Source organism: Merops nubicus, unplaced genomic scaffold (genome assembly GCF_000691845.1).
Source record: "Merops nubicus isolate BGI_N331 unplaced genomic scaffold, ASM69184v1 scaffold17558, whole genome shotgun sequence".
Taxonomy (NCBI): Eukaryota; Metazoa; Chordata; class Aves; order Coraciiformes; family Meropidae; genus Merops; species Merops nubicus.
In genome coordinates, this window is record NW_008623821.1 from 193 (window position 1) to 14,572 (window position 14,380).

The 14,380-nt window shown below is 36.4% G+C and overlaps 1 protein-coding gene across 1 annotated transcript in view; it reads right to left on the minus strand.

Moving 5' to 3' along the window:
- Nucleotides 1-5,174: 5,174 nt before the first annotated feature.
- The window catches only part of LOC103777650 (transformation/transcription domain-associated protein), a gene marked incomplete at its 5' end in the record, with an annotated part of 37,595 nt that continues 28,389 nt past the window's right edge, over nucleotides 5,175-14,380 (minus strand). Inside the window, 6 exons of the mRNA XM_008945209.1 lie at nucleotides 5,175-5,726; nucleotides 7,277-7,471; nucleotides 8,442-8,645; nucleotides 10,304-10,488; nucleotides 13,156-13,373; nucleotides 13,860-14,085. Of these exons, the coding sequence (XP_008943457.1) occupies nucleotides 5,442-5,726; nucleotides 7,277-7,471; nucleotides 8,442-8,645; nucleotides 10,304-10,488; nucleotides 13,156-13,373; nucleotides 13,860-14,085 (1,313 nt within the window). The remainder of the gene's footprint in view (nucleotides 5,727-7,276; nucleotides 7,472-8,441; nucleotides 8,646-10,303; nucleotides 10,489-13,155; nucleotides 13,374-13,859; nucleotides 14,086-14,380) is intronic.

Below are 14,380 nucleotides of genomic sequence, written 5' to 3' on the forward strand. Positions count from 1 at the left end.
TGCTCTTTTCTTGAAACCCTTAGGGAATGCGATGCTAATGTAGAGAAAATGAAAAGGCCACAGTCAAGAGATGGAATTCCAGGTTAACAATTCCACAGGCTTCCACCTCTACGCATTTCAGCACTTTTGAGTCGTCCTTTGAACAAAATCCTACGTAGCACGAGCATTTGACTGATGCCCTTGCATGTGCCTGAAGTGCCTGCGCACGTGGATGCTGAGGACCTCAACACATCTAATGAATGAAGATAAATCGTGTGTGAGACACCAGTTGTTTCACATGTGCTCTCTTGAACCTCTTAAATGTGAAATGCACCCACACTGAGCTGATTAAAAGCCCCTGTGAGTGTGAATTTTTCTCCCTGAATAGGTTTCTACACCACAAAAGAGCATTTCATACATCATATCTGAAACAGATCGGAGCCTTAAAAGCAACTTCATTTTACTGCCATTACAAAACAGAGTGTTCATTGTCTGCTGCTGAAATGCTTTGAGTCATCTTCTTCCAGTAATAACTAATCTCTCGCTCGCTCTGTTTGGATCTGACAATTCATGGACAGCCCAATTACAGGGAAGGAAAGTAGCATACCAGTTTCAGAGAGTGGACTTAAACACCCAACTAATGTTAAATGAGTTTGTTTTGGAGTATAATTCATTTAAGCAAATTAATTCCGATCATCTGCTTTGAGAACAGACTGTAATAACTGGTTAAATTGCAGCAGCAGCATCTAACACAGACAAAACCAAACAATTACAACTATCAGGAGACTGAAATAATACAGTACAATTTGAGAAACCTGACAACTATTTATTCTCCATATAAAATCCACAGCTCACATTTTTTCTGGTTTCACATGCCAAATCTGCTTCTTAGTCACTAATATTTCTGTCACTCGAGAGACCTATAGTAAAGCCCACTCCACACCAACACAGGTATGTGTGTGAAATTCTGCCAACGTGTATAGCTCAATGCAGTTCATACAGACTTAAAATATGGCTGGCACAAGTTTGGTGTCAAGGACCTGTCACTAGTTACCCTAGTTATCCAGCCAAATCTGTCTAGGACTCCACAAGGGAAAAAACCCAAAGACATAACGGGAGGAATTTTAAGAATGGCATAATGCCCATGCACACAATTTCAGAGACAATTTTAAATTTGATCTCTCAATTCTCAAGCTTTTAATTTTACAGAGTAATAACATGGGCTTTTCTGTGTAATATCTGAGGGGAAAAAAACCTTAAAGGGAATACTTAGAGTGAATTGACAATTAATGTATTTCACTTTCAAGTATCTACTCAGCAAGACACACACTGAGCATATATCTGAACTAATGAGAGGGACGGAAGCCTTAACTACAATCATAAAAAATTAAATGCAGCTAACATACATGCCATGGGTTCTTGAAAGTAATCAGAAACTTCATATGCTGTACTAGGTCAAACCACTTATGTGCTAATGGACAGTTGCTGATCATACGAGATATATCAGATTTACTCCAGACTGCAGAATGCTTATGTATAACTAAAAGGTTTCAAGATTTACCTCCTTCGAGCCAATGCTAAAACTTGGGTTAAGACTGAGTCAGCCTTCTCAAAAAATAAGGGAAAACCATAGCATATATTCATGAAAGAAGAAAATCAAGTATTAACATTTGCACATTAACACCATCAGGGGCCTCATTAAAATAACTCTTTTCGCGGTTGGCTCTGCTCCCTCACACCCCAGTTTTCTTTTAGGATTATATTTGAATAAAGAAGAGAGATGTCACAAATGTAAAAACAATGTTTGTCTCTTTTAACTTACATTCTCATTCTTCCATTATGATTTCCATCATGAACAGAAAAGTGACTGAATTCTCTGATTTCCTTTCAAGGAATGCTGTCATCTCTCAGTCACTTGTATCTAAGACATGCAAATGATTAATGTAAAGATACTGCAACTCCTCTGATGCAACATGTGCCATATTTCACAGCCACAAATGCTAGAATCTTCAGTAAAAGCAAGTCAGCAACTCCCTTCAAGTCATGAAAGCACTATGCTTAGTTGTGGAGAATGTCGTGACACATGCAGGAAGCATTGCATTTTATAAGACGAAAGTTCATATTCTTCTTGCCAATACCATTTCTGATAAGAAGCTAAGTATTTGCCAAAAAAATAAAAAGTTTGTTTTCCAAATCTTTATATAGTCCTTCCTTACCATTCATGTATTTGAGCTCTCATTTGTATATACTGGCATACAGCACGACTCACTCTCTATCATCTCTCTTCAACACAGAGAGAGCACACAAACCAAGTGTCGGAATAATGAGGCCACACTTTATTTGTCATACAAGGAGACAAAACACTGACCTAACAAAAAGTCCCTGGTGAGAAGTACTAAATTCTTTCTCCCATCCAAAGCAACATAAGAACTATGTTAAGCAAAAAGGCTTGATCCCCTTCATCTGAATGCTTACACCTCAAGTCCCCAGGCTGACCAGCCTTACCTGTCATTGCGTGGCTACAGTTCTGAGCCAGCCAGTCGGCCACCGCTCTTTTTTAAACATCTGAGGGGTGAACATTTACCATCTGTTTCTGCTGGACCTTATCTGCTACCAACTCTTCTGGACTCAGGGAAGAAGTAGGCAGACACCAGGAAAGTCATGACTTGCTTGATGAGAGCGCCTTTGCTCTTGCTGTGGTTCTCAGCTAAAGGGAAAGGCAGTAGGGATTCAGCTGGGAAAAGTTCTGGTGCATCTTGCCTAGGAAAGAACTGAAAAGAAACTTGCATGGGAAATTCTCTAAATTCTGTCATTTCAGAGGAACATATAATGCATTACTGCAGTTGCAGTTTAAGATAGCAAACAAGAATTTCCAATCCACTTTTTATTCCAAAACCTTTAGGATTAGATTATTACAAGTCCTACACAGAATGAAATGAATTTATCATGATTCCTTATTATTGTGTTGTCTTTCACAATGAAAAAAGAACGTTAACTTATTTTCCAAGCTTTTCCTCTGAAAACATGAAATTTGCCCATAAATTTATTACTGCACATTTACTTCTTACTTAACAGAGCTAGGGGTAAGGTTTGCAAGTCAGTAATATCTTAATTTCCATTTTCAGAATTGCATTTTATTTTTCCTTTTATACTACAGTTACATCTCTAAGTTGAACTGCATGGTATCTACATTTCAAATACTGGATGAACTTGTTACTAGTCAACTGCATGGTATCTACATTTCAAATACTAGATGAACTTGTTACTAGTCAAAAAGCAAAGAACAGGTACAAAATCATAAATTAACCTAGAAAAACTATGCATTATCCTATATATTATGTTTACTTGTCAAATACTGCAACATTTATGCGTAACTATCACAGCAAAATATTCTGTACTAACCACCAAAGGCTCCACGCCCAGTACATCCCACCTGAAAGGTAATGGAGACTAAGCAAACTGATACTCAGGGTCTGTCTGATGTGACAGTGATGCCTCCCAGCCAAACATACAAAACTAAACATAAACATTAACCATCAAATGGGTTCAAATTCAAGTTAATGACACAATTTTAAGTTTGTATTGCAGTCAAGGCTGCAATGTGTATTTATATACAGACTTGTATATAGCACCCCTGGCCATCAGCCTCACTTCCCTCTGCATCTTGTTCAGGGCTGCTTGCAGCCTTAGCAGAACTGTCATGTTAGATGGACAACAGATACAGCTGCAAAGATGCAAGGAACAGGTCTTTTTGCAACTCTAAGAGACCTAGAGAAAGCACAAATTGCTTTGTTTTTAAATAACTATTTGACTACAGTCACACCTACCACAAGCCTTGGCCTGAGGGTAACCAAAGAGTTAGATGTTATCCATGTGTTAACTTGCAGGTAAGCTCACCCACCCAGGAAAAGTCATCAGATTGGCTTCCAGAAATTCCCCTTGTCTCAGACACTACACTACTGAACAGCTTCAGTTATTCCTCTCATGTTAGTCTGAAATCTCTCAACAACCCATTGACTGTTTATAGAAAAAAAAAATAAAAAGACAGACCCATACTTTGCTGTAACAATCAAGATAGTCTTTGTTTCTGTAGGAACTGCAGAAAACCCCTAACAAAGTTCATCTGCAGATATAATCTTGATCCTCTGGAAATTACTTAAAGCTGAATTTCTTGTAGTCATGAAATAGACTATTCTGTTTAAAGGACTTTTAGAAAACAGATAGTTAACACAATAATTGACTGGCAAGGAAGAAAGATTTTACACTGAATGAAGAAATTCTTGTCATACACCTACTTCCTATTTGCAGCTCTTCCATGAACAAATTCAATACCACAAATGAGACCATCACATCCATGACTCAGTAATACAGTCACCAACCTAAAACATACAGGCTGTTTTCATTCATTAAAGATTACATCTGCTTTGGGGTCTTTTCCATTTAGTCCATAGTATATTAAAAATATTCTAAAAAAAAAAAAAAAATGAGTACCATAGAGGGTTTTACAAAATATTTATTTTGAAAAAATCACTCTGTACAAATTTAACATTCTCAACACTGAAGTTATATAAAAATGCTAACACAACAGAAAGACAAGTGAAACATTAAACTCATCTTAAATTACAATGAAACAATTCATTCTAAGGAAGCTATTGTAATTCTAAGCATTAAAAAAAAAAAGATAATTTTTTAAGATTTTGCTTTATCTATTACAGCCAAATACATGTATGAAAGGACAACCTTTGCATCCTGTTTATAAACCTCCCCCCAACACTATCCACAACTAAACCAAATACTCTAAATGGTTTACACTTTTACTGTACATAACTTGTGCTCCAAGAAAAACCAGCACAATTTGATCACCATTTTCTCAGTGCCTAGCAAAAAGTCACCTCTATACATTTAGTACAAAATTCTCTGTACAAACCAACTTTGCTCATGTAAATTTGAAGCAAACTTAAAGAAAGAGTATTTATTTGTGCCTTCAATTCAGTATAATGAAGGGACAGTAATTATGTAAAATTTCATTAAGTAAAATTCAGTAATTGGGAACACTGGTTTGTTTGGATTTTATTTTTTTTTTTAATAATTACTATTGTATAAAAAAAATTATATACTGCAGGTTATAGCAATGGCAGACCCTAAATCTAATAGTGCTAGTTTATAGTCCTCATCATAAAATAAGATTTTTCTGTACATTATTTAAGTTTCCTCTCTTTATTTTAAGCTACTTGTGAAAGCTATTGTTGCATATTTAACAATCTCTCTTGAACAGGAGGAAACGTCCCCTCATGAAACTAAAAACCAGTAAAACTGCCATATTACTGTAAACATAATGAAGACTGACAAAATACAGTGTGACAGGTAAGCCATGGTCTAGAAAGCTTTTCTTCACATTTTCTTAACACAATATATGGCTCACACCACAAACAGCAGCCAAAAAAGCTATTGAAAATTTCAAGTTACAGCCAGGGGTGCCAGGCAGGATCCATACGACAGAGATTATCCAAGCTATTTGCAGCTGCTACCAGGGTGGTGACTTTGCTTTCTCCTCCTTCAAACTGAGCAAGATTATGAAGTCGAGTCATGATAGCAGTAACAGCTTTTTGAACAAGTGAAACCAGCTGCTGACTGTCCATATTTTCGGGTTGCCCAGCTGCTGAGAGTGGAGAGGAAGTATCCTCTTGTGTTTTTTTGTGCCAGGCAATTATTTCATCCCGTAGCACAGTTTTTAGGATGCCATCAACCTATATGAAGGAAAAAGAAATTAAAAAAAACCCCATACTATTATATTTAATCCAAAGTGCCATCATGGATTACAGAATTGTAACGAGATTTAAGTCAATAGCATTTTGACACTTTTGGCCCCACACTGCAGTCCCAGTCTTCAAGATCAGTGTGGTTTCCAAAAGGCTTCACTATTTCCTCTCAAGTAATTTCCTTTCATAAAAAGCTTTCATTATGAAAACAAAACAGTGACTCCTACAGAAATGGCAAATCACATAAACTATATTAAGATCTTCTTACAGAAATGCGGCCACATAGGTTCTATTTTTAAATCTCTCCACTAAATTTATGATACACATACACAGAAGTCCTGTGCAAAGACTAAGAATGCTTTGCAAAACTGGGGTATTTTTGCAAGTAATTATGCTCTCAGGGAATACTGTTCTCTGCCAAACGCAGATAGAAGGCTGACTACTACATAGGTACATAATATACACACATATGAGTATATTGGCCAGTTGCATCCTTGGATGAAAAAGAAATGCCTGCAACAAATATTTTTTTTCTCATCACTGATTTGAGTTACCAATATTGATCTGTCAGCTCCAACAATCTTCAGTTTCTAGCCCAAACTTTTAGGTATCAGGTCTGAGACAAATTCACTGTTTGCACACAAAAATATTTTATAACACATACAGGTAATAGGCCAACACATACAAACACATGTTAAATATATTGGATGGACATTTTTTAAAAAGGTGGGGGCACACCAAACTGATGCAGCAAGTCTATTTGGGCATACATCATCCAGATGTTGACATTACAGCCTATGTCTGCAAATCTGTTTGCACTTGCTCATAGAGACATAGCTTTGCAAGGTAAATTGATGGATTATTAAAAAATATTCTAACACAGCTTTCTGTATTACAGATAAAGAAAAAAATCACTTCAGGATATTTTCCATCTTTTTAAAAGTAACCAGCTCACATCATAGCTACAGTATGTTATGTGCAATGTCTTTCTGGTGCAAATTGCTTGCCTAAGTAAGTGCAAGGTGCCTCATTTTTGGAAAGCATTAGAATTTAAAAGGAAGTTAGACAATTTCTTTAGAAAACGACACCCTGTTAAGAGCTAGAATCCATCAAAGTAACAGTGTATCTTTAGCATTCTATTCCACTAACAAAGGGCCAAGACACATTTCTATTCACAGATTATTATGAAAATTTTAAATGATGTTGCATTTGTCATTTTACCATTTACCACTACCACAGTTTGGAAGGATTTATGAGGATTTATGAGGATTTATGAGGCGAGAGCACTGAAACAATCAGACTGAATTAGCATGTTTGGACCAAAAAAAAAAAATTAAATTAACACCTATCTTCCCCCTGGTTCTTTCCAATAAGGCAAACTGCAAACATTTCAGCTGGCCTTTAAGATGACCTTAGGGTAAGATTTAAAAACAAATACTGACTGTTTAGTTTACCCTAAGCAAGAAAGTGCTGTTTAGTTTATAAATTGCTGAATATAACATGCCTGCTGAATATAACCTTTCAAAAGGTATACAAACCTTGAAGTTTGGCTGTGCAAAGCAGCGGGCTACTGCAATCATAGATGCAGTCAGTGGACCGGACACGCCGATGGTGGTAAGGAATTCAGAAATGTTTGGTGTGAGCCTGAATGGAACTGGGCGATTGGCGTCCAGATCCCCGGTAGCGTCATTGATGTCAAAGCGGAAGTAAGCCACGTTTAGCTTGCCAGTGTCCTGGATTTAAAAGCAAGATGCACACAAGTAATTAAAGGGACAGATTTTCATTAATGAAACCAAAAGATCTTGTGCTTCTGCTTACTGTTAATACCCAGAGTACAAGCTAATCCAACAGTTTTTCACTCTTTCAGTCACACAGTTTTTGATCAAAATAGTTACAATTAAAGGCATGCATGAAGTCAGGTATGTAGTTCTCTCAAAACATGTTCAAAACCACTTACTAAACACATTACTGTAATATCAAACTTAAGGAATTGGTTCTTCTGTACCATGATCTCCAAGGAGTCATGCAGGTAGACATCTCCATTCTCTATGCATCCCAGCTCTTGGCAAGCATTCTCTATGCACTGTTCACTGGGTAAGCATCTGAATGCTTATGTAGAGGGATTAAAGAATCTTAATTGCTATACAGAATACAGTCTTCCATGCATTAAAATGGCATTAAGACTGTAATATATACCACCTTTGCCCTACTAAGGCAGCAAGCCTCATTTTAAATTTTGGGTTAAGAAGAAAAAAAAAAATCACTATTAATAGGAGTTATACCTTGACATGATGGCAATGCTGAAAAGAGAACAGTATTTGAAAAGGGTATGCCCCTGTAAAGAAAGGAAGCCCTTTTCTTTTTTTTAATGTTTAATACAGAGATAGAGTCAAAGCAGTATATTTGAAGGAGGACTAAAAAGATAGATTTATCAGTCATTTACATGAGAAGTTCAAATACCTAAGAATGATTTTACAGACAAAGTTCTAAATTATCACCACAGAAGGTAGAGTTGATGTCCACAGGGACTGCAGATTAAATTACTACCTACATGATGGGCAATGACATGTAAATGAAAAGCCTACTGAAAAGCACTGTTAATTATATTTGTCGAATTAACATTTTGACTTATTTCAAAATTATAGTCCAAATTTCCATTTGATCAAAGATGACAGCATGCATCTACAATGAACTAAAGCATACCTGGGCAATCTGCAGCATTTCAGGGTTGAGTCTATTTAAATGGAAGATGAATTCTGCAAAGCCAATTAGGGCTAACTGAATGGTGAACATCTTCCGGAAAGTCCAGTAGTCCGTCGCGTTGGGGAACGTATGCAGAGCCCACTCCTTCAGCATGCTGCGTGGCACCATGTTGCTCTGGACCTCTTTAAGTATATCTCTGAGAACCTTCATATGAAAAACATCCATTGAAAGAATCTTTTTTAACATACCACTTTGCAACAGATAAATACGCCAAGAGCGACTAACAAACTTCTCTCAAGTCCTGAACCCCATTTCAGGAGAATCATGCTGAACTTGGATGCCTTCAATCCAGCACTGTTTCCTGACTTCTTTGTCATAACACACACTTTGTGAGTTCATCCTCTGCATGACTACAAAACATCCTTTATCTGAAAAGACTACATTTTTAATAAAGCTTTATAAGCATGACAACTGCAAACAGGCATGTCAGAAAACCTGACACTGAAATGTTGTATAATATGATTTGAAGTATCTTCTATTCAAGACTTTCAAGAAAATCAGAAGTGAGCTTAAGAGACATTCAGCTTATGATGCTGCACTTCCCCATGGTAAATGAACAGAACATTCATCACTGTCTAGCTTCAGTGAAAGCTGGATATGCACTTTGCAGCAACAAAATGAAATCCTTTATTTTAAGCATAATGGCAAGATTTGAAATTATACATGGGACTTATAAAGCATGTAACCTAAAGACAGGTCTTTGCATGGTTTCTGCATATACAGAGTATAAGGTAAAGGGGTTTTATTACACAAGATAGGAAAAGATATTGGGTAACTTTTATAATGTATTATTACAGCAAAGCTACCTCAAAACCACAAAAGATAAAAGCTGAGAGCTGTAAGTGAATGCTGTGCAATAGTTTTTCCCTAGATGTAAACATTTGCAATCTACCAAAATATTTCATTACTGTAGCATATACTAGCCTAATTAATTAGAAAAATAAACAAACAGGATCTGTTCTATTATACCATAAAGCATAAGAGTCATACTGACTTCAATTAAATGGCTGTTAAAGAGTTTCGTAACCTGAAGGAAAAATTCTAAAAATAGAAACACATTATGCAACAATTTTATTTTGTAACAAAAAAAGGCTGAAAAGATAGATTCTCTAAATGATGTCTGTGGTACACGTATAACATGCATTTTCTAATAGCTGTATTTGAAATGGGACTGGCATTTTGTGTAAGAATTTGCATTAACCTTAAGATTAAAAAATAAACCACAACCATAAAATAACCTTATTTATTGCAATTGGATGTTTGATGAAGGTTAAAGAGGGAGTTTTGTTCTTTCTGAGTACTATCATTTATCAGGATGAGATTACTCAACTGTTTTATTTGACTTAGATGAAATGAATTCACTGGCAATTTTAAGAGATACATTACAATCACACAGGGAAGCCTACATCACATTCCATGCTATAACTGCTTATGTAAAATTAGGAATGCTGTTTCTCACGTTATTAATGAATTATTTTCAAAGCACTATACCAAAGGCCCAAAAAACTATCAATGCCTTGTCTGTTTTCAGTTGCGGTTACAAAACAACCTAGAGTAAAACAAATACAGCTTTCTTAAAGCTTTCTGTGGTAATCTAAAACACAAAAGAAATATGAGTTCCCAAGAATACATTAAGCAAACCAAAATAAACTCCACAAAAAGATCAAAATACCAACTCTGCAAAATATACTTGTCTCACATCTAATGAGAGGTGAAGGGTCAGGGCAGGGGGGGCACTGGACACAGTACAGTAGGGCCCTCAGGAAAAGCCCTTGATTAATATTCATTGTAAATGCTAATACCTGATGACTGGCTTGAGTCCCCCGTGCTTGAACAGTCGCCAGCCTGTCGTAGTAACGAGAAATAGGGTTGTCATGCTCGATGCCCTTCTTGGCACAGCGCTGCTTATAGATCTCCACCAGGGAAAGAGAAGAGGGATTGTCCTCAACCAAACGCATCTGCGGAGAAACTGCTACGACACGGGGGACTAGGGGTAATTTGGGAAGCAGGGGGAGACACAGAGGGGATGGGACAGAGAGAGAGGAAATCAAATTACAAAAAGTTAATCCACAACCCAAATACTAGGAGAAAAACTAGTGTTCAAGTATCAGCCCTTAAAACACAACTGTGATAATCAATGGAAGTGTATTAAGAGAAAATCTTTATTACTACACTCATAACTAATTCACAAGCTCAGTTAAGAAGAAAGAAAGAAAGATAGCAGATTTTTATCTTAACAGAAACATCTCAACTACATTAACAAAAAAAATCGAGTGCTTGTTATTCTTCCTACTTCCTTTTATCTGCACAAGAGAGGGTAATAATTGGTTCAGATGAACACATATGCTGGTTTGAGAACCTGATTACGTGACACTGGCATTACATCAGTAAAAATCACTCTGAAGAACAAACCAGTAAACTCAATAGGATTTTTAAAGTAATTTAGAAAAATTGCAGGAAGAAAAATCTGAGCGTAGTTGAGGAATTATCGACATGTATTCCTCTACAAAGTGGTATTTGAAAATACCGCTTACTATTTGAAAATAACATAGGAAAGGCACCCAGGAAATATTCAGTAAGAAAACCAAAGCCACTGAGCTTTTCCTTGATGAAAAATAAACTTGCAAAAACTCTTTTTGTACTTTCATGGTGCTCAGCAGATGTATCATCCCACTGAGTCTTACATGCATCCCCACCTACACCCAGACAAGGCCTCTTCCACAGCTAGCTTTTCCAGTGACACTGTTTGTACTGTTTGACAGGAGCCTCCGGTTAGCACCAAAACTATTCTCTCAGAAGCTGTAACAATTGTCCTCAGAAATATAGGGAAAAGTTGTTTAAATGCTTTTAAAGTCATTTGATGTCATTTCTTCAGCCTTAAAGGAGAAAACAAATTCTGCAGAAGGAAGGGGTGTTAATGAGCTATTTCTTCTCATCTACTTCCATTAACCTCTGGCAGCAGAGAAAAGAATGTTCTTTAGGTTCTTTCAAATACTATCAAACCACAAGGTACAGAACTATTTCCAAAACCACTGTAGTTTTAAAAAAGCTCTCTGGAGAACATGTTACTTCACTAATCATGTTATATAGAGGATACATTTCTGCATCAATGGCCTTATTTATCATATCTGTCAAGGCTTTCTCTAATGCATTTCTGTTATTTTGACCTCAGAGTGATGCAAAATCATCTTCACATATGCAGAGATAACATATTCAGCTTCTGTTATAACAAATACTTTGGCTGGTACATTTTGGTCTTTTTTAAAAATACGTGTTTCTAGCTCTGCAAATGCAACTTGCATCGTCTGGCCACCTAAGATCATGACAGCAAGTACATGTCAACAGATACTATTATCCCAAAATGGAGAACTGATAAAACCATCCATTTTAAAAATATCATCTCAGCACTTTTTAAAAGGACAACAGCAAAATAGCAACTTTGTCATAGAGTCTTTGATTAAAGTTTCCCTTATCCATAATATATTCCCTGCTTAACAACCAGGAATTATTAGAATTGACTAATGCAATGTACAGAACTCACTTATATGAAGTTAATATGTGATTCATTGACCTTCTGAAAAGTATTTATATATTAATAGGAAAAACCACACAGCTATAAGCCGAAACTTGCCAACAGCCTCAGCATCTGGAAAACACCAGAGTTTACCTATTTTAAAGCCTTAGTATCTGAATCACAAGGAGATACGGATGTGGCCAGGCATAACTCATTTAATGAAAGAATTACTTATAATCGACACATGAAAAAGCCAGAATACACAAGGGAAGAGAAAGAATTAAGAATGTATTCAGCCTCTATTCACCGTTTCTATTTTGAAATGCTTACATAGCCTTTTTATTACATGACTATTTTGGCAATTATTACACATCAAAGCTGTTGGAACTCTCCTTAACACTCCTCATTAAGGCCTCCCTACCATTATGTTTAGCTCTGTAGCACTTAAGCATTTGCCATGTGGTGCCACTGGTGAAGTGCACACTCCAAACCAAGTAACCTTTTACAGGATCAAAGATGTACACTCAACAGGAGTCCTGCATCCCATATCTCGATTATTAATGGACTTTATTTGGCAACAACTAAGTAGTTGGTATGTATTCCTGAAAATAAATATCACTATGCATATATAGTTACTTTAAAAATTATAAACATATTTTCTCATGGCAGAGAATTCAGAAACTATATATGAAGTTCAAAGCTCTAAAGAAAAATTCCTTTATTCTTCTGTTCCATGGAAGAGGTTAAGAGAAATTCAATATTCATATATTGCAACTTGGGGAGAAAAAGTTTTGTTCTGTCCCTCCACTGTCTCCAAATGCTTGTTCTGAAGTATATATATCCATTTCCATAGCAACGGATCCAATGGGTATACCTCTGTCTTCTATATGTTACTCACAGCTGAACTTTAAATGATAAATGATGCGTGTAAATGCTTTGAAAAGTCCTCTAGATTGCATGCAATCAACTTTACTTCTTCAGAGGGGTGCTACAATGCCAGAAAAGTCTAATCACCTAGAGAGATACTAATTTACTTTCTGAATATTCAAAAACTTCAGTATTGGTCGTACTGTCAAAAATTTTAGCCATTATAATCATTGCCACGGATTTAAAAATAATACCGAAATCTCTTTTCAGTACCTGTGAAAAACAAATGTCTCTTTGTGGTTTCCTTCCTCTTCTCCAAGCAGGGGTTCAGAAGGCGAAGGAGCTGCAGGACCCGCTCCTCTCTGCGGGACTCTGTCAGGCAGGCGTCGTTCATTACCAGGTACGGGTAGATCTTCCCGTTGTGGCCTCGGATATAGAGTCTTCTAGCTGCAGTATTGTGTTTCTGAACTATCTCCACTCTGGGCATAAACCTGTCAGGAAGAAAGGGATATTAACACAACTGAGCTAAACTCTTTTGATATTAAAACATGATACAAAAAAAACCAAAACAAAACAGAACCAAAAGGAACAAAAAAATACCCCACAAACAAACAAAAAAAATAAGGCAGTGCAACTGCATTACCAGCTACAATTCTAGCCCATGTTTCTATTCTGTGGTCAAAAATCTCTCCTGTTTGATTCAGTTTGTTTTTATGAACCACAGTTCTTGAGCCAAATTCATCATTAGCTCAGACCTTTATCATTATTTTGACGAACAGCTCCTCTATTGACTACAATAGAACTAATCTCACCTTATACCAACAGAAAGGAAAACCAAATACACTCATCATACAACAGTACAGTTGCTTAGTGAGGCCATGAAAAATTACCACAGGATAAATCATAAAGCAATGGAGAAGGTTTTCATTTTCTTCTGTTTTCAGAATTACAACTACCAAAAGGTATTTTTAGGTTACCTTGCTATCTTGATGTAGTAATGTGTTGGCTTTGGCATAAGGAATTCTCCAGGTATCTCTACCTCTGCAGTTTGAGCCGAAAAATTACTTAGAAAGCGGCACTTTTCCTCTATGAGGAAGAACTTTGGAAGCTGCTTTGTTTTTGCCTCCAGAATTTTGATCCATTTCTTCAGTTTAGAGATAAGATTGTGAAGCTTCATTGACCCTGGCACACTGAAGTCAAAGTCTAAATGAAAAAAGAAAACAAAATACATTCTCAGCATTTCAAACTATTAACTGGGTATTTAACTATGAACTGTGGAAAAGGAATACTGCCAAGCAAGTTCAGCAGAGAAACATGGCTACCTAAATAATGAACTTCCCATGTTTTTTCTGTTTTACAGCCATGCAAACTCTAGACAAACAAACACAGTAACAGTATTTAAAGCAGTCACAGTATAATTGTCTATACACTGCAACCAGACTGCATAGAAAGACCAATCAATTGGACTGGATCATATCATTTAGAGAAAAAGTAAGCT